At 30.0% G+C, this 25580-nt stretch overlaps 3 protein-coding genes across 4 annotated transcripts in view; 1 reads left to right on the top strand and 2 right to left on the bottom strand.

The window, feature by feature from the left end:
* Window positions 1–2235: 2235 nt before the first annotated feature.
* On the bottom strand, window positions 2236–3060 carry LOC124418977. The gene has a single exon (XM_046947020.1). It carries the CDS (start codon window positions 3058–3060, stop codon window positions 2236–2238), a length of 825 nt encoding a protein of 274 aa, XP_046802976.1.
* Window positions 3061–4304: 1244 nt separating this feature from the next.
* On the top strand, window positions 4305–6344 carry LOC111684123 (probable isoaspartyl peptidase/L-asparaginase GA20639). Its single transcript, XM_046946847.1, has 3 exons — window positions 4305–4413; window positions 5125–5172; window positions 5326–6344. The coding sequence occupies exons 1-3, from the start codon at window positions 4399–4401 to the stop codon at window positions 6298–6300; spliced, it is 1038 nt and encodes a 345-aa protein (XP_046802803.1). The 5' UTR covers window positions 4305–4398; the 3' UTR covers window positions 6301–6344.
* A 6941-nt stretch (window positions 6345–13285) lies between these two features.
* The window catches only part of LOC111684118 (palmitoyltransferase ZDHHC8), a 106850-nt gene continuing 94555 nt past the window's right edge, over window positions 13286–25580 (bottom strand). The window contains exons 9-10 of one of the 2 annotated variants that reach the window (XM_046947189.1): window positions 16442–16698; window positions 13286–16380 (exon numbers count right to left, since the gene is read on the bottom strand). In XM_046947189.1, the coding sequence (XP_046803145.1) occupies window positions 15329–16380; window positions 16442–16698 (1309 nt within the window). In that variant the 3' untranslated portion in view covers window positions 13286–15328. Of the gene's footprint in view, window positions 16381–16441; window positions 16699–22329; window positions 22695–25580 lie in introns of those variants that run through there. The other variant, XR_006940351.1, reaches the window with a different exon arrangement.

Here is a 25580-nt window from a genome sequence, read left to right on the forward strand (position 1 = left end):
AGGGACCAACCAAATCTATATGAATTTCAGCAAAACGTCGAGTAGCCAAAGGAAAATCTCCTATAGGGCTTTTGGTATGGCGAGAAATTTTGGCTTTTTGACAAGCTTGACAAATTTTCGCCCAGTATTTGCAATCGCGCTTCATAAACGGCCAAATATATCGTTCTGTAACGAGCTTTGTTGAGGTTTTAGCACCAGGATGTGACAAATTATGTAATCCGTTAAAAATTGATTTTCTTAGGTCTTTTGGAATATATGGCCTAGGGAAATTGTTCTTGGAAACATCACAAAATATTTTTATTTTAGTACCAGGAATGGAAACAAGTTGCAAGTTTAAAGATGTGTTAGAATTCAAGAGATTTTGAAGCTCTGCATCTTCAGTTTGTAATCTTGCTAGCTCATCATAATCCAGAAGAGATATTGATTCGATTCTTGAAAAGGTATCAGCTACAACATTCTCAGAACCTTTTATGTGCTTAAAATTTGTTGTAAATTGAGCAATAAAGTTTAATTGTCTAAGCTGGCGTGGACTTGCTTTCTCAGGCTTTTGAGAAAATGCAAAAATAAGTGGTTTGTGGTCGGTGAATACTGAAAACTCTCGACCTTCTACGTAGTCACGGAAATATTTAACGGCAGCATAAATTGCTAGCAATTCTCTGTCGTAAGTACTGTATCGTTTTTCAGTATCCGTTAATTTCTTTGTGAAGAACGATAATGGTTTCCAATCATTACCAACTTTTTGTTCCAATACAGCACCAATAGAAAAATCAGATGCATCAACTTTTACAGCTAATTCGGCATCACTTATAGGATGAAAAAGTAAAGTGGAATTAGAAAGGCTTGACTTACATTTCTCAAAAGCTTCTTCAGTTCGACTACACCATTGAACAGGGCGTTTATCATTTTTAACTGAGTTTTTCAACAGGTTGTTTAGTGGTGCTTGCTCGATGGCGGCTTGAGGAAGAAAACGTCTGTAAAAATTGATCATTGCAAGAAAGCGCCTTAAATCTTTGATTGTCCCTGGTTTAGGAAAATTTTCAACTGCTTCAATTTTACTACGCGTAGGACGAATCCCATCGGAAGATACTTGGAATCCGAGAAAATCGATTTCGTTTTTACCAAAACTACATTTACCTTGATTTACTACAATTCCATACTCTTGAAACCGATCAAAGATTATTTTCAAATGCTCTAGATGTTCAGTTGTTGATTTTGAAAAAACAAGTACATCGTCTATATAGACAAAGACAAAAGGCAAACCGCGAAGAACTTCATCCATCAGCCTTTGAAAGCTTTGGGCAGCATTTCTTAGTCCAAACGGCATTTTGAGAAATTCGTATAATCCAAATGGAGTTATAACTGCAGTTTTTGGAATGTCATCAGGATATACAGGAATTTGGTAAAAAGCTCGAACGAGATCCAGTTTTGAAAATACAGTGCACCCAGCAATATTAACGTTAGCATCAGTTATAAATGGTATTGGGTAACGATCTGGCACTGTTATTTTATTTAAAAACCTATAATCACCTACACATCTCCACTCACCATTTTTCTTAGGCACCATGTGAAGCGGGTTTGACCAGTTGCTTTTTGATGGTCTAATAATACCAAACTGGAGTAAAAATTCAAAATCCTTCTTTGCAATTTGAAGACGATTAGAATCTAAACGACGAGCTTTAGCAAAAACAGGTGGGCCAGTAGTTTCTATATGGTGGTAAATATTGTGTTGACTTTTTATTCCAGGAATTGCTGTAGCTTGAAAGACATCTGGATATTTTAGTAAAAGTTTGTTATAAACGCTGTCATCTTGAATTAATACTCTGATTCCTAGAGATGGTGATTCTAAAACTTTGCCTGAAACATGTAGTAATGTTGTGCCATCTATCAAGGCTTTTCTTTTTAGATCAGGTAGTAGATGATAATACTTTAAAAAATCGGATCCTATTATGGGCTTTGAAACATCGGCAATAATAAAATTCCACGAAAAGTTTCTACGAAGTCCTATTTCCAGATGCAAAATTTTAGTACCAAAAGTACGAATTTGAGAACCATTAGCAGCAAATATTTTAATTCCTAATTGTGAATTTTTGGTTGACATGTGAAAGGTAGGAGGGATGACTGATACATCTGCACCAGTATCAATAAGGAAACATTTATTAGATACGTTGTCTTTAATGAATAAGCGACATGAGGAAGCCCGATCATCCGAAAATGTCGCAATATTCGAATGATTTTTTAGTTTTTTGAAAAAGAACAAGGTTTGTTGCATTTTGTTGCCTTATCAGCAAATCTGTTATGATACCAACACCAATCTTTATTACGAGATTTGCTTCGGTTTCTTGCTTTGCCAGAAGCTGAAGAATTTCTATTTTGGTACCGCTCAGTACTACGTCCACGCGAAAAATTATTCAATTTTTTTTCTAATGCATCAATCTTTTGACATAACATAGAAATATCAGGATTGTCAGGAGTTGATTTCATCTCAAAAAGTTGTGGTGATCGTAGACTCATAATTTTGTCAGCTTGATGTGCCAATGCGCTAACATCACTTACTTGACTTATAACAAGAATTGACCTGACATCTTCAGGCAATTGCTCCAAAAATAAAGTCTTGAGTAGTGCATCATTAAGTTGGCCAGATGCTAAATTTCTCATAACTTGAAGAAAATGTGAGGGTTTCTGATCGCCTAATTGATGGCTTTTTAATAGACGTCGAAGTTTGGACTCTTGAGATTCGGAAAATGTTCCAATTAAGCGGTCCTTGACAGCTTGATACTTACTAGTACCATCAGATGGAGGTGATTCCAAAATGTCCGAAACGTGTGGTAAAAAATTTGAGTCAATATTGCCAATAACATACTGAAATTTGGTTTCATCACGCGTAATACCGGATATTCCAAATATGGACTCAATTTGCATCAACCACAGCTTAGGATTCTCCTTCCAAAAAGGTGGAAGTTTGTGAATACTTGAAGCGGCAATATGTACATTTGAACCATCTCCATTATTGCTTGATGAAGCATTTTGTGTATTAGAAGCTGTTGCCACGGGAGAAGACATTTTATTTGCAATTTATGTGAAATAAATTAAAATATCGGGGTCACCAATTAAATGTGGATAATTAAACACATTTATTTATCAAAAATTTAAAAGAAATTGAAAAACTATTTATTGAAAAAACTACAAAACTTCTAAACTCAAATTTCAATGTTAGGATGATTACAAATTAATATTTTTTAAAAATAAAAATTAAAAGTTTATAAAGGTAAAGTATATATTTTGTCCCCACAGATAGATAGATAGATAGATAGATAGATAGATAGATAGATAGATAGATAGATAGATAGATAGATAGATAGATAGATAGATAGATAGATAGATAGATAGATAGATAGATAGATAGATAGATAGATAGATAGATAGATAGATAGATAGATAGATAGATAGATAGATAGATAGATAGATAGATAGATAGATAGATAGATAGATAGATAGATAGATAGATAGATAGATAGATAGATAGATAGATAGATAGATAGATAGATAGATAGATAGATAGATAGATAGATAGATAGATAGATAGATAGATAGATAGATAGATAGATAGATAGATAGATAGATAGATAGATAGATAGATAGATAGATAGATAGATAGATAGATAGATAGATAGCTAGATAGCTAGATTGATAGATAGATAGATAGATAGATAGATAGATAGATAGATAGATAGATAGATAGATAGACAGATAGATAGATAGATAGATAGATAGATAGATAGATAGATAGATAGATAGATAGATAGATAGATAGCGAGATTGATAGATAGATAGATAGATAGATAGATAGATAGATAGATAGATAGATAGATAGATAGATAGATAGATAGATAGATAGATAGATAGATAGATCGATAGATAGATAGATAGATAGATAGATAGATAGATAGATAGATAGATAGATAGACATATTTTATAAAGCGTCTAAAATATGTAATGGAGAAATCCTGAGGACAAATTCGGATTCAGCGCTGGGTTATCTGGTTTTCGAATTTTGTTGTCCTGTGTTATTATTTGTTATTTTGATGAATTTTCATAATCAAAAATTTCATCTCATAGATTAGATAAAGATTAAATTAAAAAATTTTAAATTTTCCGAAAAGGTTATTTAATCAAATTACCCAGCAGCTAAAATCCTCAATGCACTTAATAATTTTTCGTTAAATAACTTAAAAATTAAATTAAATACCATATATTATCGCTGATAAGTTATCACTGTATTTCTTAACGAAATGGTTTCGGCCGTAATGATTAACTACGTAAATTTATTTATTGCAAGAATAAACTAAAATAAATATTGTTTTCAGTATAGAACTGACCGTTGCGTTGAACATTTAAAAAATGCGGCAATTAAAGGTACGGCTTTACACATACATAAATACTATATTAATTAAAAGCGATAATAAGAAGTGAAAATAAAAATTGTTTATTGTGCGTTTTACAAGCCGTTTATTGACTTTCTCCGTTTAGTGATTAGTTAATGTAAAATAAAAAACATTGAATGAAAATAAAATTATTTAGATTAAATCGCATAATTGATTAATTTCAGTAATATTAATGAAATTTTCCATTTTGAAAGCTGCAGGTCATGTTATTCAGAGAATAAATATTGTTATTTTCGACTATTTTGTCCTTTTGAAATACAATTTCTGATCAACGGCTAATATTTCAGAGAAATTCCAATCCCTTTCGAACCGTAGTTAAAACGATGTTGTCGATTTTCAATACAGAGCTATATACATTATTTGTAGATAACGGGGGTAGATAAGGGGTCCACCCTTAGCTCCTCCCGTTTAGGGTCTAGCGGACTTCGGTCGAACTAGATGTCAAGGCAAGATCGTCTTAAAATGTAAGACGAGTGCAAAATGGAGTATATTTCGGTCTGTTAAAAAACGGAGTAACAAAATCATCTATTTTGATAGAGTGTACAAAAAATAATTAGGGAAATATGTATGTATTTAGATGTTTTGTTTCACTTCGCACCAATTTATTTAAAAATATTGTTGCCATTTTTTAATCACGCGTAGGAAATGCAAAATATTTTAATAAAATTTCTGTCTATTTCAGTACATTCTTGTGTCTTTGATATTATGTGGTGTTTATAATCAAATATCGGTGAGTTTTTAACATATATGAAGTTTTTTTATATTATATTATTAATTATATAGTAGTAATATTATACGTAATTAATATTAATCATACGTTTAGTAATACTTTAACTTATAAATTATTTAAACTGACTATAACTCATTTAATGTCTTTTTGTAGTCACAAAATATAATACCCACCGTATTGGTACATGGTGGTGCGGGAGATATATCCGATTCCACTATACCTATTAAAAAGTATGGTGTTAAATTGGCTGCCCGTATTGGTTACGAAACTTTGAAAAGCACTGGCAATGTCGTAGATGCTGTACAACAAGCTGTACAATACCTAGAATCAGATCCAAATTATAATGCTGGCTATGGTGGCGTTCTCACTTGGGAGGGTGATGTAGAAATGGATGCTGCCATTATGAATGGTTATGACTTGAATGCAGGTTGTGTATCGGTAGCTAAGGATATAATGCATCCCATATCGTTGGCTCGCAGTATAATGGATAAAACCAGACATAAATATTTAGCTGGAGAGGGCGCAATGGCTTATGCTAAAGCAGAAGGTTTTGAATTTTTACCCGAAGGAGCTTTAGTTACAGAAAACGCTAAAAAGGCTTTGGAAAATTTCAAAAATAGTTTTAATAATGGCAGCAGACTAATAGAAGAGGAAATTTTTGGTTCACCTGGCACCGTAGGTGCAGTTGCTATTGATGCTTATGGTAATGTGGCGGCTGCTACCTCTACTGGCGGTATAACTGGTAAAATGCCTGGTCGTATTGGTGATTCACCAATTTTGGGTGGTGGTACTTATGCGGACAATGCTTCAGGCTGTGTCTCGGCCACTGGTAATGGTGAAACTATTATGCGCTATAATGTGGCCTCTAGAATTTTAGCTTTGACTGAAATGTTTGGTTTGAGTGCTCAAGAGGCCACTGTTAAGGTGCTGGATGAAATGACAGAACGTTTTAAACAAACTGCTGGTGTAATTAGTATTGATACCAAGGGAAATCTTGGTATATATTTCACTTCTCGACGTATGTCTTGGGCCTATCAACGTGGTGGAGAATTACATTTTGGTGTTGACAAGGGCGAGGATAATGTTGAAATTGTGGGAGAACCACGATTAGAAATGGATTTCTTTTAAACGATTATTAAAATAAATTAATTTTGTATTATTTGAAATTAAAATTTTGTACGACTTTTATTATATTCTTCAAAACTCAACTGCATTATTTGTGCACAAGGACGAAAAATGAATTTGAGGAAAAACATATTACCAAACTAAAAGATTACATAAATTAATCAATTTAGGTTCCGGTTTCCTAGTTAAAGAATAAAACATTTCTCAATTTCATACATGTTTTATACATTTATTTAATATATATATTTTTTTATTTTTAAGTTAAATTTCATTTGTTTTTTATTTTTTTTTTTTTTTCTTCAAAAATCTTTAAATTTTTATTTATTCAACTTATTTTCAATTGATTTGTTTTCTCTTTAGCTTAATAAATAATTTACAATAGTTTTGTTCTTTAAATTTTATGATTTTGTTTTTGTTTTATATGTTAAATATTTATATACCTGTTAAGTTTACTAAAAATTATGCACAATCTTAATTAACTAAATATATTAAATTTAGTTTATTTTTTATTATAATTATTTATATTTTTGTAATTTTGAAACTTAATTTTAGATGATGTGCCATATGGTAACATGCCTATTTAATCGCAGAGAAATGGTTATAACAAAGTATAGAGTTAATAAAATATGATATCGGTCCGTATAAGTATGTAAGAAATAATTTTAATAAGAATTTCCTTGGAGTCAGCAAAACATAAGCTCCTACAATCTTTTAGCAATCATATTCAAAATTTCATATCCCATCAAAAATTATCGATTTCTAACTGAGGCATGAACACAAAATCTTATATGAACAACTTTTAAACTGAATAAACATATACTCTAAATAAAAATTCCATAGAACTAGTCGTTCATCATCGAAATTTTAGGACAAGTTAATAATTAATGATTTACACAGAACTGTTTATAACTTTCATTTTAAATATTTTCTAGGCCATAGTTTTTATGTCCTAGTTTAACATTGGTTCCACACTAAAAAGAATGCATATGCATATAAAAAAAACCTGAAGTTGTTTAACTGTTTGAAAAAATATAATCAAATTTTAGTATTTACTGCTTTCTTTTTTCTAAATAATAAAAGTCCTTAGAACTATAACAAAAACTTTACAGACAACAGATTTTTAAATATAAAAACTGATTCTTACAGTTAGCTTTAAACTTATGGATCAAACGGAAAAGTAATCCGATTATTATTGTTTTAAAAGTAAATTTTAATTACTTACCCTCATTTTCACCACATCCAGTTATCGTTTAGTTATTTTTCCAATAAAGACAATTTTTGTATGAGAACTGTTAATATTAAAGTTAAAAAATAACTAAACATTGTGAAAATGGGGGAATGATATTAATAACATTTTTTAAATATTTTTTAATAAAAATATACAAAAGATTTGTACAAAATACTGAGTTCGAAAATTAGTTTAATCTTTGTAGTTCATTTACCAATGTTTTCATATAAAGTTATAGATTTCTTGCATTTTATTACTGGACCATGTTTTATATACTAAAGGCGGGTTTTACTGATAGAGATAATCTTAATTCTTTGGTTAAACCGGGTTTAATAGATGTTTCGTGTTTTTCAGTTATCAGTATAGTTACTGAGTGTAATTGGCCAATTAAACTCAAGTTATAAGTGAGAAAACATAATTAACAAAAACAATAAAACAATGAACAGAAGAACAAAAACTTAATATTTTAAGTAAATTGCAATTTTCTGATTTGTTTTGTTTTATTTATTTTTGTTTTAAATGTTTATTTAACATTTTTCCAAAATTTTCCATTTTACAAAAGTTTTGTTTGCAAAAAACAGCTGTTCATTGTTTATGTTTTTGAGTGAAAAGTTGTCAATACTAACAAAGTTAACTGAACTTAAATCTAAAGCTGAAAAACACAATCATCGGTTTAAGTCCGCCTAAATTTGTTCCGAGTTTAATCTAACAGCAAGTTAAGCCAAGTTTAACTGAGGAGTAAGAAACCCGGCCTAAGAGTCCTATTCATAAACGTTTATCAATAATTTGGTTCGAATTGTTCTAATTTAAACCATTACTTAGAGCGGATTTTTAAGTTGGCAATCAAATGCCAATTAATAATTAGATCTAAAAATAAATTGATTTTAATGTTTTTGAGTACAAGATTAAACTTCGCAGTGTAGTCATACAGAAAACGTCACTGTTTGTTATCAAAACAATGCATGTTTTATAAAAAATAAGAAAGTTATTGTAAATGTAATAAGAAAACTAAAATTTAAAACAAAAAAATATGTTGGAAAGTCCCCATAATTTATACTAATCAATAAATCAAACATTCGAATGTTCATTTTAATAAAAATTGTATTAATTTTTTAGCATCAGCTGATTACACTTTGCATTTCTTGCTCAAGTTTAAAATTAGCTTAGAGTATTCAAAAACAACTTTTAAAGATTAAATTTAATCTTTCATCTAAAGAATGGCCCTTATTGTTAAAGTAATTTTCTGAAAAAGGCTTTATTAGGGGGTTGACCTTCCCCCTAACGAGACCCCTTTTATGGAGCGATCCTTATAAATTTTCGGAAAGATATTTCGGTTCCTGCAAAACTTATTTATGACGAATGGATAGAAGGTGGCTATAAGGCTGTGCTGGTTGTTTTATAGGTGCTAGGCTAGAGATGGGAAAGGGGTAAATACCCGAAAAAATAGAAAAATTGGGTAAATATGGGTAAATGGGACACCAATTTTTCCATTTAACATGATATATACAAATACCTCAATAGGTTTTAAAAAAGCTAGGCGAAATCGTCGGTCAACGATTTCGCCTAGCTTTTTTAAAACCTGTAAAATTAAGAAAAAACCTCATTCAATATTAGACGAAAATTTAAACTTATGTTTAAATTTTGTTTTGTGTTTTTAGCGCAAATCTTTAGGTGAAAGATTAGGGATTAAATTAAATTAATCTTCGAAAGTTGTTTTTAAATATTCAATCAGCTAATTTTGTTTGCTAGTTTAAGTGTCCAATAGAGGTGGTTTAAACTTGAGCGAGAAATGTAAAAGTGTAAACAGCTGATGCCAAAAATATTAATATAATTTTTATTAAAATAAATATTAAAATGTTTGATTTATAGATTTGTATAAATTATGTGGACTTAATAAAATGCTTTTTTTGTTTTAAATCTTCTTTTTTATAAAACATGCATCGTTTTGATAACCAACAGTGACGTTTTCTGCGTTGAATCTTGTACTCAAAAACAGCAAAAATGATAAATCTTATTATTAATTGGCATTTTATTTTCAACTCAAAAACCCGCTCTTAGTAATCATGATTACTGCAGTAAAGTTACTTAGGGCGGGGTTTTCAGATAAAGATAATCTACATTGTTTGTTTAAACCTAGTTTAATATATGTTTTGTGTTTTACAGTAAAGAGTAACGTTACTTATTATCTTAGTTTAACTGAGTGTTATTGGCCAGTTTAACTGAGTAGTAAGAAACCCGCCCTTAGAATAATAGATACTTAATAAGGACCGAACATATATTTAGAATATTTCGATGTGTTTTGATGGTGGATACAATAATAGATTGATTTTCAATTTATACGTATACACATCGCATTGTGCTAAAATAAAAATGTATTGATATTCTTAACTGACTTTAGAATCTAAGAGTTAAGGTCTTATACAATGTAAATAAACAAAAGTTTTATAAACGGTATATAAAACAAATTATGTGATTTTTAATTACCAACAAATTAAAAAATTTTAGCAAAATATTTAAATCTTTGCAAAATATAGTGAACTATAAAACACTTAAAAATAAAATGAAACCAATATTGCATATCAGAAATTGATTGATTGTCTACGTTTTTATAAGCAGCTTTCGAAAAGGAATCAACTTTTTTATTTAAAAGTTTTGCATAGCAATACATCGACAAAATGGGCATTAGTTATATTTTTTATTCCAGTAGAAATTATGTAAATGGAAAAGAAATACAATTTTATAAGCAACATATTTCAAAAAAAAAAACAAGTAGGCATTTAATTCGAGTTATTATGACACACTCAGCATAATTTCAAAATTCTACTTTGAAATTATGTTAATATTAAATGTATTACATATTTACATACAAATGGATGAATGAAGAAGGCGTTTTAAAGTAGACTTTGAGTGCCTTTAATATTTTTTGTTCATTATTATATTTTTTTTATAAAACGAATGTTTTTTTCTTCAAAATTTCTTATATTAGTTTAGTTTTACTTAAAAAAATATTTGTAAAATTACACAAAAATACATGTAACATACATTATAGGTTACCATAATTAAAATATTTTTTTTTTTTTGTAAATTTAAAGAAAATTAAGAAAATGATATACATAGGATTGTTTGTTATACAATATTAAACTTGGTATAAAAAAATCTTATTATTGTTTACTAAAACTTTTTACTCAATACCATTTTTGTTTATAACATTTAAATGTAGTTTTAAAAACTGAAATAAAATACTTTTCTTTTTGTATGGCTTTAAATATTTAGTTTTTTTTTATTTAAATAGTTTTTATTTTTAATATACACTTTATTTAAATCCTATTGGTTTTTGCTAAATGTATTTGAAAATTATATTTAATTAACTATTTTTTATTTTATTTTGTTTAAAGCCGTTTTTTATTATTTTTTTTTCTAAATTATAACATTTTGTTTATTTTTTTTAAATTGCATAGTTTGTTTTATTGTGAATTGATAAATAGTATTATCAAAAACTCTGGGACCGTTTAAAATTCTTGTAACTGAGAAATTATTTTAATATAAAATAAACAAAAATCCTTATAAAACCGTGCATCGTTAGTTTTTGTAATTAAATGAGAAACTTGTGGTGGAACATAGTAGTTGGGTTCTTATTTTTAGATGATTATTACTTTACTTGTGGGCAAGTTTCAGAATTTTTCATTTGATTATTAGTTTGTTTTTATTTTGAACAATGTGTGATATTTTAAAATTGAAATTATACATTTTCTTTTTTACACGATCTGGAAAAATAATTATTTACAACGCGTTTTAATTTAAAATTCAAAATATTTAAATCATTTGTGTCAAATATTTATGATATACATTTTTGTAGATGGTAACAGATTTTTTAAAATTGAATTTTATCATAATCACCCCTATCGCCAATCATCATTTCACGTGAAATATGTTTAATTTTCACTTTTTTTGTTCACTTTTTTGTCGTGAAAAAATTACCCTGTTGTTCCATACAAAATCAACTATTGTGAATGAATTGTACACAACAAGTTCACAATAGCAATTTTTCGAGGGAAATGAAAATTTCAAGGGAACAAAATTTTCACTTCTATTGGCGATAGGGGTGAATATAACAATACGAAATAGGCAAATTGAACATATACCCCATTTACTTGAGCACCAGGGTATAAACGGTATCAATATTCTATGGTCTCAATCAGTTGAAACATAACCTCACTTTGAGGTAAAACGACAGCACGATGCATAACTGTACCTTTACATAAAGTACAGTTATACAAGGGCGCTGTTTTCCAAATCAGACGCTAATTGCGAATGTTCATATATTTCCGTAATACATTTCAGAATGTACTGCTCCTCAGTTGTATTTCTGAACAGAATGAACTTTTGACTGGCGAATACAAACCAATTTTGAGTTATTTCAATCAATAGCAAACTTTTTGTTCCCTTATTCCGGTGCTTCGAATTAAATAGCAGAATACCAAAATGGACAAACACGAAAATTTTGAATTAAAATGCAGGGTTGGTTATTTACACCACTATTCATCATATCATCGATTACGTTTTCGCATTCAGTTACGCAACTATTGCAAAATTGGTATTTCAACAAAAAAACGGAGTTGTAAGAAAAAGAAGAAGCAATTTCATTTTATTTCATTGCTTTACGATTGCGTATATTCTGCATAACGATTATAACTTCATTCTTGTAGGTTGTTATTTTAGTGACGGTGCTTCGAATTGAGTTGCTGTACACTCCTTTACTAGTGTCTCTGGTGACAAACGAAACCATGACCATTTGTCTATCAGATTAGAATACTAACCACTTTCTCCTTCGAAGTTTCTCAATCCCTTATTAGTTTGGCAAAAAACAAAAAACACCACGGGAATGATTACAATCATGCTGTAATACCAGTCAATATTTCGACCGACAACGAAAACAAAGATGATAACATTATTCGTGACATACCGTCAACATCATCATAATAAGTGGAACAAAATTGGACATCCGGAGTGCAATTAAAAGATCAATCAGGCTTAAAAAAGCTGTCAAAACGCACCACTTTACAGGCTGCATACAATTGACATCAGCATTTATTTTGATGACGAGAAAATGTTTCTATTAAGGAAGACAACAATGCTATCAGACAGGTTCTTCTGGCAATCACCGAAGGGTCTACCCAAATCATTATTTATGGAAAATTTATATAAAAATGTCTAATCGTTTCATTTCCAAACTGATAACAATCAAGTACTGAGTACATTTTCTTCAATATTTACTATATTTAACTAAAACAAGTGCAAAGTTTAATAATGTTTAATGATTTTTTCTTTCTGCAATAACAACGAACAACAAGGGACGTTTTATTTTGTTTTACTTAAAAGTTTTGATTTATTTTTATTACACAACATTTTAAAAAGAAATAAATATAAAGGAATATCTTAAGCATCCTTTGTTTTTGTTTCTAAAAACACTGGGAGTATAATTAAATGTTTGTTTAATTTTCTTTTATTTACTGTTTACAAGAGTTCATTCAATTCAAAGAACTGAATTTTTTTGAAATGGATGGACTTAAATTGCAATTAGTTTTTGTTTTTTTTTATTATCAAAATAGGAATAACAATAAAATAAAAAAAAACTAATTTTATTTGTATTTTTTTCTTTTTCGAAAATAGATAAATATTTACTTAATTTAATATTTAACTTTTAAAAATAAACACAAATTGGTTTTAAAAACGAAATATTTTTTTAAATAATAAAAAAGAACTTAAATTAAAAGAATTCAATTATTAAAATAATATTTTGTTTAATGGAAGAATTATAACTTATTAATCAAATAGCAGAAGAGTAATATTTTCAATTATTATTACATCATTTTAAAACACAGGAAAACTAATAAATGCTTAAGAGTTAATTTTATTTAAAAATTAAAAAAAATAAACACACATTACTAATAATTTGTTTTAACTTTAAGAACTATAAAATTAATTAACTTAAAAACAAAACTAACGAGCATAGAAGTAGAATTATTAAAACAATAACAATGACGAATATTTCGGTGGCTTTTTTAAAGAACAATCAAGGGAATTGTACAATTGTAAAGCATACTTTTAGGTGTTTTATTTAACATTAAATATTTGCTTTTTAATATCTATGTATACAAACAATATTATTTAAAGTATTTTCTTTTACATATAAAAAAACATGTTTCTTTTTTCAGAACTCCTTTAAAGCTTTATTGGTGTTCATTTAATTTTTACAAGATTTCAAACTTTTTTCTTTAAACAAGACATGCAGAAAGCATTTTTAAGTACAGTTATGAGATTGGTAAATATGTTAACAATTTTCTATTTTATTTCAGATAGGTAGGTATATAATTTGATAAATTTTCCTGTTTTGTCTTTAGCCAATCCATTAAATGTATGTTATTTTGATTTCTAAAAAAGCGCAAATTTTAAGAAAATAATTCAAAACTTTTAAATTAAAAATTGCATGCAATAACCATTTAAAGACATTTATATATATAAAAACAAATTTATGATTTTGTAAAATTATAATACAAACACTTAAAATATCTGGGGAGCTGTAAATAAAGTTTACGAAAGTAAACATTCTACTAAAACACTTTGTTTAAATACAATTTAAATTTTTGCTACAAAAAACCTTAAAACTTAACAATTTCTTTAAATTGTCAAAAAATAACACCTTAATATTCGCCATTATTTTCTTCTAGAATTAAGTGTAGATAGAAAAGAAAGTATTATGAAATTGTTTCATTTAATAATTTACAAGAGCAGAAACAGGAATCAGTTAACAGAGGAATTGTTAAGGGTTAGACAGAAAAGGAGGGGCAGAGGGTGGGAGTTTGCCTATAAAATAATAAGGATTAAAATACAAATTGTTATTTATGTTTGTTATAAATAATTTGTGATAATTTAGATAAAATATACGTATGTATGTATATGTAAATATGTATAAGTGGGTTATATGTGTTTAGATAAATGTAGGAGTGTAAATGTTTTAGGATAAAGGAGATTGTGTAAATGACAGAGAGAGAGAGAGTAAAGGAGAGTTTTACACTATAAATGAGTTTTTGTGTTTTTTTTTTTTTAATTTATAAACTAAAAGACAATTTAATTTGTTTAATTATATACTCGTATTTATATACATTTTGGTTGAAGTTTCTTTTGTTTGAAAATAGTTTAATTATTTTGTTTTGAAAGAGCAGAGTTTAGTTATTTCAACTTTTCAAAATGGGTTAAATAGTGTAAGAGAATATGAATGTTAAGAAATTGTTCAATTAGTGGAGTTTTTCGTTTTGGATTTGTATTTTTCGACTAAAAGAAAGTGGAAAATTTTCTTTTATTTGGTTGTCTTACACTATTGCTACTATTGCCATTTGTAGAGTTGGCATTAACCACAGCCACGGAAGCATAGGCAGCCGGCTCTGCAGGGGCGGTAGCTGCTGCTACAGCAGCGGCAACACCAACGTCAACACCAACAATAACACTACTACCACCGCTGCCAATGCCACCACCACTACTGCAATTACTACCACCACCCATACCACTGCTATTGCTGCCACTAAAATGCTGTTGCTGCTGCTGAAGATGATGAAGTGGGTGATGATGTTGGTTCAAATGAGTTTTATATTTATTTAAAGTGTAGCCACTATTGGTACTACCTCCACCAACACCACTACTGCTGCAGCTGCTGTTTGCCGCCAATAATTTCTTATGTCCATAAGCGTTATGTAGGGTCGTTGCAGAGGCGTTGGCGGGTGCTACAACGACGGGTACGAGCACGGGTTATACGGAAATCTCATAGTTCATGTCATAGACACTGGCACGGTCGGGGGTTGGTGTGGTGGTATTAGCGCGCGCAGCACCCATCATGTGACCAGCTACACCTTGACCGGTTGTTATGGCACCATTGTTGCGATTCTGTTGTTGCTGTTGCAGTGGCTGATGTTGATGGTGTTGTTGTTGCTGTTGCTGCTGCTCAAGCGTTTGCATTTCCATCGAATCAGTCATTTCGAGTGCTCTGACGAATGACATGGGTCGTGTGGGGGTTTGTTTGCGTTTGATTTGTGGTGATGGTTGGGTATTGGAGGAATTCATGCCTTGGGGATTGGGGGGAAACACTGGCACACCGCCATGTATTTTCGGTTGATAACCTTGTGATGTCGATGCCACCGATTGTGTCATATTACCACTAATACCGCCGCCACCACCCATCGATTGACTATAGCTTGTGGGTTGTGGCTGCGAGGAGGAAGCCGCTGATGATGCATTACCATAACGCATAACATACGACGAAACCGGTGGTCCCTGTGAGGCAGAGGGTAATGTTGTGGGACTAGTTGGATTGGAACGATGAAATACCGCATGTTGCTGCTGTTGATAATCATGTATTCCTGGCTGCGTTTGATGCATTCTCGAGTGAGTCATTATCAAAGGATGACCCTGTTGTGCTCCACCGCTGACTGTTATATACTGAGGTCCTCCGGTGCTATGATGCTGCATACTTGATGGCATAGTGCCCGCACTACTGCCGATGCCTCCCATTGATGATGGCGGTGGCATCATGCCACCAATACCACCGCCACCAGAGCTACCTTGGAAACCGGGTGATGTATCTTTCCACATATAAACGCCCCGCTGTGGACTGCCAGCCAATTCGCGTATATTATCTACAGTGTTATTTGAACGGGCATAGGACAAGTCACCGCCTGCCGTCCCAGATGGTCCAGAACCCTGGCGTACTAGTTCACCTTCGGATAGGAAACGACGTTGTGGACTGCCGCCATACGGTTGTTGGGCTAAAGTTGCAGCGTGTTGCTGTTGGATGTTTATGACACCTGAAAGGGGGAAATTTCTGATTAAAATGTTTCACATCTTTAGGAAATTTAACAAATTTACCTTGTTGCTGTTGTTGCATTATGGCACGTTGTTGTTGCATTAGCATTTGTTGGTGTTGTTGCTGCTGTTGTTGTTGTATAATAGGCAATTGTGGATGCTGTGGTGGTAAACCAGCTGTTGAAGTCGGTGCCACATTTGTTGTGTACTCATAAAATGATTGTGTTGGATTCTGTTGATTTTGCAATTGTTGTTGTTGCTGTTGATTGAGACCAATAAAATCAGGTCTTCGAGGTTGAGTGGGTGTGCCAGGATTTGATCTAAATTTTAAATATAATTTCAATTTTATTCTCTAGTACTATGGGAAAAAAACGGTCGTAGAAATTGTTTTGTTAGATTAAGACATACAAAGAATATAAAAATTATAAAAGACACATTTAAAGGGAGCATAATAAAGCTTTTGCAGAGTAAGAAAATATTTTTTGATTAGTGATTAAAGTTAGAACTTGTAAAAAAAAATAAAAAGATAAAAAGCGGTGCATACAGATTGTTAAAACAAAAAAAGTAAAAAAATATTAACCAATCTAGTTTATTAATGAGTATACCAATTGAAGCTGAAAATATTGGATGTGATGATGTGGAATGATTGTTTTACTAGACTCTACTTTTTTATATTTATGTAAATGGACAAATGTAAAGTGTTTTTTTAAATACATAGTTACTCAAAAAACTAAAACCTTTACTATTTTTTTGTGTAAACGCCACTACTTTTATTCTATCTATTAACACATTGAAGTTAATGACACACAGTGTTATAGGAAAAAAAAGAGGGAAATAATTCGGTAACTTTTAAACGGTTAATCCGATTTTAATGAAATTTGGTATGCACAAAGAGGAGGTGCTGTCGAGTTTAGGTTTTGAATTTGGACCTTATAGGCCAACCAGGGGCCCGGCGGGGGGTCCTCAAATTAGGACACCTCGGCTATGTTAAATTTTTAAAACGATTCTATTTCTTCAATTGAGTTCCGATTTAAAAAAAAATTTTTATATAGAATCTCCTCATCGAGCACTATAAAAAGCAGTAAATTATCTCTTATAGTTTAGGAAATATTCGCATTTGAAAATTAAAATTTTAAAATTTTTACCGTCCTTACTTTAGTTTTTTGATAAAAGCGGGTTTAAATATTTCCGATTTTCGCCATTTTTCTTTTATTCGCTTAACAACAAGTTTATATATCAAGCAGTGAAAGAATTATGTAAAAATCATGACAGAGTCCAAAGGTATAGGCATTTTAATTAAAAAAATTAAAAAAGGCCATTTTTTCCTTTTTTTTTTTGGGAAAAAAGTATCTTTTTCTTTTTAAGTTATCTAAAAAGTTTCTAAGAAGATGTATATAGAATTTATACTTTTTGGAAAGCTGACTTTATATAAAATACGATAAATGAAACAAAACCTAAAAATGTTTGATGCCGAAGGGACCAGGTCCATCCAAAAAAACCTATTTTTTATGGAAAATTCAATTTTGAGCAAAAATTCTCAAATAAAAAAAATATTAAAATTTTAATTTTCAAATGCGAATATCTCCTAAACTATAAGAGATAATTTACTGCTACGACATTTTTTATAGTGCTCAATGAGGAGATTCTATATAAGAAATTTTTTTAAATCGGAACTCAATTGAAGAAATAGGAGGTGTCCTAATTTGAGGACCCCCCGCCGGGGCCCTGGTTGGCCTATAAGGTCCAAATTCAAAACCTAAACTCGACAACACCTCCTCTTTGTGCATACCAAAATCGGATTAACCGTTTAGAAGTTACCTAATTATTTCCCTCTTTTTTTGTTCCTATACCACTGTGTGACATCAATAGATGTCAAGCAAGGGAGCTCGACAATTACATGACGTCTATATTTGTTATATATTGTTATTCTTTTATATATACATATATATTTAACTTTAAATCGGATTTTAATAACCTCTTTTAACTCTTCAACATTATTTTAACAACTCTGCCGGTTCTGTAAATTGAATCCGAATAAATTTCTCGTTTAAAAACGAATTCTCATAATATTATCGTTTTCAAACAGAGTACACAAATCTAGTGGGAAGTAAATGAAATTTAATTTTATTATATATATCGGGGGACTAAATTTTATAGTCTCTATCTACAATAAATTTTCAGGAGAGCAAAAAACTGTTTCTGTTTCGATAGTTCGTATGTCACTGGTGCGGTATAGTTTTCTGGATATTTTGCGATACGATGAGTAACATCTAGAGTTATTTTTAAAGTTTTATAATATGATTCACGCATACCATTGACAAAAATAAATTCATATATTTTTTCAACTAAATTAAATTATTGATTTTTTTTTAAGAAATTTGATCAATGAAACGAATAGCATAATTTATTAACATAAATCTTAAAAAATATAGAATTACATTAATTTCCAACAAACATTCAGTTATGTAAATTCTGAACAAATTTAATTAAACCATCAGGTGCTGAAGTCAATAGGAAACGTACAATAAAATGTAAAATATATATTAAACTATAAACTAAGCTGCAAACAAATATGAGCGGCAACAAAAGTAACTTAGAGCGAACTTGCAAGTATCGAGTGTCATCGAAATTAAGAAAATTCCACAAAGAAATGGTACCCATAAGATTATTGCGCAATTTTAGAATTTGTTCACAAAGCCAACTCAAATATAATTGTAAATATTGCAAGATTTTGGAAACTAAAAGGCCGGCTATAAGTCCTATTAGCATTATGAAATTCATGTGTATTTGATTAGTAGAAGGCGCACAATAAGTAGATAAATTGATATCTTCCAAAAATGAAGAAGAAATATTTGTGGAATTCTTAAAATGTACAGCATCATCTTCTAAACTATCTTGTTTATAGCTATCCAATAAAGAGTTTTTGGTTTGAGGTGTATCCTCTCTAAAGGAATGTTTAGATTTGCGTATGCTTCCACCGCTTAAACTACGTGGTGTGCTTAGATTTGTATAATCGTTATCATTTTCATTATTATTTATAATTTTACGCATTTTTAATTTTAAAAATGTTGGAGAGGGATCATCTTCTAGGATTTCTGTGCTATGTAATGTTTTTAATTCCTTAAATGGAATTTTTTGTTGAATGTCTTCTTTAAAGACCTGATGTAAGTTATTTAGTCTTGCTGACATGTTGCCGGTGCTTGTCGTATTCATATCATCTCCTGTACTCCGTTGTACACTGGTGGTGTAATTATTATATTTAGCGCGTAAAACTAAATTACGCAATTGATTTTGTTGTTTGAGTTTAACTGCTTCCACGCTATCTTTTAACGCTTCGTATGTGGTATTTAAAGTTGAATCCGTTTCCATTATTGCTTTGAAATGAGCCGGCTTTTTCACACAATATTTTCGATATTTTTTAATGAAATGTATTTTCAATTAATTTGATGTTTAAACAAAATATAAGTAGCAGTCATTTTATTTTTTTTTTTTTTAATATTCAGTAAAGAACGATAATTTTTTTATACTTGGAGTGTTTGTTGTATTTGTACAGACAGCAAATTCCATCAATGAGTTATATTCTGCACAACATTCTGGCGCAAATTTATGCCAAAATTTTAAAGCACAAATTACATGTTTTACTCGATGATAGCACCCTTCAAAGGGTACAATAACTAAGACAGATTCTGTCATGAAGAGGAAGAAGAGGAATCAAGTGAACAATTTTATGTCATTGACCTGTTTTAGGGGACATCGAGCTCCGATATACAGGACATCAATTTCAAGAACACTTTTTTCTCTGCCTGCCTCAATCTCCATCCATAAACAACTAATTTCCGGAAGTTCTAATATCAATGCTTTAACTATTGTATCTTAAAACAACTTCCATTTCACAATATTTTTCCAAAACATCGCACCCTAGGGTCTGACATAACATCCTAGACGGACGGAATCGCTGCCATCCTCAAAGGGTTCATTCAAGAACATTGTTCAACCCGCGCCACCATATCTGCTCAGTTCATTTGGCAACATATACCTTTTTATGCCGAGAAGTCTTGAGTATATAGAAATTTGAAAAGTCAACACAATAAATCCCCTGACAGGAAGAGACTTATATGATTTTTGTTGAGATGGCAGCATCGCCGATAACTTCCCGAATTAAAAAAGCTTATTCAATCACTAGGCACTTCTACGCGATGGGTAAGATATCCCAACGGTTTAAGTGTGTTTTTTCTTAACACATACCTCAGTGATAATTTCCTTAACTTCCCATCTCAGTGCTTAAACTATTGTATCTTACCACAAATTTCCTCTTTCCCATTTTTCTGATAACATCGAACCTGCTGTATCACTATTCTCTGACGTAACATCCTAGACGGTCCATTTCAGAACATTGTTCAAACCGTGTAACCATATCAGCTCTGGCAACATATATCAATAAATCAAGATCCACCTTTATGTTGAGAGGGCATGATTATGAAGAAATTGTTTCATTGATAGGAAGATACATACTTATATTATTTTTGTTGAGATGGCAACACCACCGATAACTTTCCCGAATTAAAGAAGAATATTCAATCACTAGCTTCGCGGAAGGCGATCTCGCGGATACGCTACTACTACTTGAGCCCTTCTACGCGATCGATGTTTTTCCTAACACATGCCCCAATGACAATTGTTGAGATTATTCTCTCTCTCTCTATCTCTCTCTTAATTTGGGCTTAAATCACAAATTTTCATACAGATTTTGTTCTTTATTTTTAAACAATATTTTGATCTGGTCTGGATTACTAAAAAAATCTGACAAATACAGGGATGTTACTCTTTAACTGGATTATATTTCGAAAGCTTTTTCTTTCGAATCAAAATGCGAAATAAATCCCCAGAATCAAAAATATTTGAAAAATTCGAATCGAAATGCTAAGTAAATCCCCGGGGGCCAAATGCTGGCATTCGAAAGCGATCAAAATTTCTAATATTTTTTTTAAATTCTATTGAGGTTTCGATCGATATCGAATGCCAGAATTTGGCCACAGGATACAAATATTTGAAAAATAATTTACAAATATTGAGGTTAAATATATCTAAAACAGTAATATAAACAAGTATGAATGGATAAACGGACATGGCCGATCATATGATACCCTACACCAGAGAGTGTGTTAAACATGTTAAACAAAGTTGTTTATATAGAATTCCAATTGTTAGTGTATTTCTAAGTGAATTTTGAACTTCAAGTGATTTTCTGAAAGGGGAGTTTGTATGTTTGCATGGTTGTATGTAGCGTGCGTAGCAAGCTTTGCATGGACACACAAACGGAGGGAAATAATTAAATCGACTCAGAAAGTGTTTCTGAGCCGCTTGGTATACTTTCAGATTTCAAAATACCTTCCCAACTATAGTGGTGTAGGGTATTAATATGTTATGATTATTTCAAAAATGTATTGCATACTTTTAGGCAGCATAAAATTATAAACTATAACCACCATAACCAAATAAAAATTATGTATAATATTAAAAGTTTAGATAAAACATTTGCATATATTAATTAATAACTAAAAATATTTATGCATATGAATTTAAACAAATAACCTTAACCAAACATAAAAAAACATAATGTTTGTATGTGTAAAGAATTTAATGACTTAAATAAATTTTTACTAAAAAGTAATAGAAAAAAAACGCAACAAATTCGAGCTCACATCAATGAATTGTTAAATATGAAAAGTCCAAATACATTGAAATGTTATAAATTTAGTTTTATTATTTTTTTTTTATTTTTAGCTTAAACAAGTAAAAATGTCTTCGCTTACTGAAATGGTGTGGTAGAGAAATGGAGAAAAAACTTTACAGACACAATTTTCAAAAGATGATATTTGAAGCTGAATTTTTTTTTTTCGTTAGAAAGAAAGAAAAACAAACAAAATTATAAAAAAAAGAAAGAAACTCACCTCAAGTTTTAGGTGAAAAATAAATTATAGTTATAAAGAAGTTGTAGAGGTAGAAGAGGTAAAAAACACAGATGATAGAAGAGTTCAGTTTTATATTTTTTGATATTGGACGGAATAATTGAATAATAAAATTATAATATAATTTTCTTTTTTTTTAGTCTGTATTAAGAGTAGAGTTGGTGGTGCATAACTAGGAAGAGGAGGTGATATACAATATTGATACATTGATGATGAATTGAGAAGTTGTGTGTTTGTGTGTGCCCGCACTCTCTTTTTTTTGTATCTCTCTCTTTCATATTTATATTTATGGTTTTATTTAAACTTATAGAAAGATATATTTTACATATTTAGTTGATCATTTAAGGCTTAAAAAATAAAATAGGAATTATAAAGTTGATTTTAATATAAACAGCGTATAATAATAAAAAAACTAAAATATTATTAAAATGTTATGATTTAAATTAAGACATAAATAACCTAAAAGTATGCTTTATTTTTTTAACTTTAGAAATTGTTTATATAACATTGGCAAAAAGAAGCTAAATTAAGTTAATTCAACAATAAATATATAAAATGTTGAAATATTTTATAATTTCTGTAATAAGCACTAACGTAGAAAATATTAAGTATCTTGAAAATTCTGTTGGAATTTGCTTTGAATTAAGTTGTAATTTTTTTTTTAAATTTTAATAATCAAGCATAAATGTCTTCAAAATTAGAGTTCGAAGATTTTTACTAATGCGGATTTTTGTCAATTATCCACAGTTTTAACTATGGAGAACAGTTTTTAACTATTCAGTTTATTGTAATGAGATCTAACAAGTATGGCGACATAGTATTTCTAGAATAATTCTAACACTTTGAAAGTTTGAAAATAAAACCCTTCTGAACACATGGAAAGACTTCTCTGAAGTCAAATATTCAATTTATTTCAGCTATAAGCTAAACTAAACTTTTGTAAAGGATTGAATCGTGTTAAATCCAAATCTTACTCAGATCTGAGATTTAAGATATAATGTCCTGAAATAACATCCCTTTTTGGAAAGTTATAACAGTGCCAGCTCAACTTTATTTATAAAATTTTGTATATTATCTCAAGTCCAAAAAATGGTATTCTTTTAAACTTCAGACACACAATATATTAAATCCCAAATGTATTCTCAGGGTTAAAAATTTGTCGGTCTGTGTAATTAATGTTTGTTTCGATTTGTATAAGGTTGGGTTAGGTTGATAGGAAGAGGTATACTAGATCAAATCCGAATACACCTAGGCCATAATCGGGCCTGTTGTGCGCTCGATTTGTATAAAGACTTGTAATAGAATCCTATAAGGCCCTCACTTATTACAGACCTTTTTTCACAGTGTTATATTTAGAAATATGATCAGAGACAGTACTATATAGTAATTTGTCGTATTATTCTATATAAAATATAGAAAACTATACTAAACTAGAGCCAACAAATATGCAAAAGTTGTTGTGGTTTTAATTACTACAATTATAATACAAAATAAAAATGTTCAATTTTGAATTTCAAACCAATTTATGCAAAATTTTCTATTGTGTTGAAAAATATTAGTATCCAAAATGAAAAAAAATTGATTATATTTAATCTAAAACATATCTTCATTTGCGATGAAAGGGTCTTAACTAGTATTAAGTAAAATTAGTATTTTTATAATTAAATATTATTATAGAATATTTTTGTTTTTTAACAACCAAGAAATTTTAGAACTTGTTCTAAAAACTACTAGTTCTAGAACGTGTGAAAACAGAACCACTTCAGATTCTTAAACAACAGCCTTGAAGTTAGTAGTGTCACCATTACTTCTGGAACCCATTCCTTAGTTCAATGGAACGCAGACTAGTTCCGTTCAAATGTATATTCCACTAAACTACAAGCTATTAAAGAGCTCCCTAATTGAATGGTACCGAGACTACTAGTTCTAGAACGAGTGAAAACAGAACCACTTCGGATTCTTTAACAACAGCCTTGGAGTTAGTAGTATCACCATTACTTCTGGAATCCATTCCTTAGTTCAATGGAACGCAGACTAGTTCCGTTCAAATGTATATTCCACTGAACTACAAGCTTTTAAAGAGCTCCCTAATTGAATGGTACCGAGAGAAGATAAAGTTTAAGTAACGTAAGGATATACAAAAAAATATTTAAAAGATTAGAGGTGCAGAAGAATTTTATTAAATTTTACGTAAGAAATGTATATGTATGTAAGTTTTGTAAATAACATTACAGCAATAGTAAGAATTCCTCAACAGCTCCTTAAAATTGCTCTTAATCTTAATAATTTCAAACTAAAACGCTAAAAAAAGAAATATTTATAAATACGTTTTCTAAAGCTTTCTTGGAACTAGTTCCGAGGTTGACAAATTCATACAAAACTCATTGATTAAAGAACTAATTCCAGAAGCGTTCCAAAGAACGAGTGTCGACACCATAACGCTTCCTCAGAACCAGTTCCGAAGGTGACAATTTCAAATTTTTCTCAACGCCAAACTAGAACGAGTTCAGGCTAAAATCATGTGTTCTAGAACTAGTTGTAGAACTAATACAATTTTTCCTGGGAACTTTCTATTAAAAATTTGTTGATAATCTGAATAACGTTTTATAGAAAAAGTTGTTCTCTTTTTCAGCAAATCTCTATAAAAAAGTTTTTCTCTTTTACAGCAGCAGATTAATAACATTTTTTATTAAAACGTTATTGAGTTTGCGAGATAATTATTACAGAATAATTTGTTTTGATCTACTTTCTATGTACATATAAAGTTGAGATTGTTTTCCATAAAATGTGATTGATTTTTGAAGGAAATTTTTATGGAAACAACTTATTTAGTTTAAGAGCATTTTTTCTATAAAAAGTTTAAAATAAATTAGTTTTTCAGTTTTTGAACAACAACAAATATGTTCAGTTTCTGAGCATCTTTTTACAATTTCTCAGTATACGAAGGTAAAGTTGCTCTGTTTTTAGAAAAAATTTTAAAGAAAAAGTTGCTGAATATCTGAGCAACTTTCTATGTAAACAGTTGTTTAATTTCTTAGATACTTTCAATTTAAAAAGTGGTTTATATGGAAACATTTTTTAAGTTTCTGAGCATCTTAATATAGAAGTTTCTCAGCTCCTAAAAAAAAGTCTCGTAGAAACTTTTAATAGAAAAAGATGCATTAATTTTAAGGAAAAGTTGATCAGTTTCTGAGCAATTTTTTATAGCAAAAGCTGTATAGTATCTGAGCAAC

This window comes from Lucilia cuprina, chromosome 3, assembly GCF_022045245.1.
Source record: "Lucilia cuprina isolate Lc7/37 chromosome 3, ASM2204524v1, whole genome shotgun sequence".
NCBI lineage: Eukaryota > Metazoa > Arthropoda > Insecta > Diptera > Calliphoridae > Lucilia > Lucilia cuprina.

What these genes read in the sequence shown, in the direction of transcription:
- LOC124418977 (XM_046947020.1), bottom strand. Translation starts at nt 3,060, where the DNA reads ATGTCTTCTCCCGTGGCAACAGCTTCTAATACACAAAATGCTTCATCA.
- LOC111684123 (XM_046946847.1), top strand. An exon ending in GTGTTTATAATCAAATATCG is followed by an intron (nt 5,173 to 5,325) that starts GTGAGTTTTTAA and finishes GTCTTTTTGTAG; the next exon opens with TCACAAAATATAATACCCAC.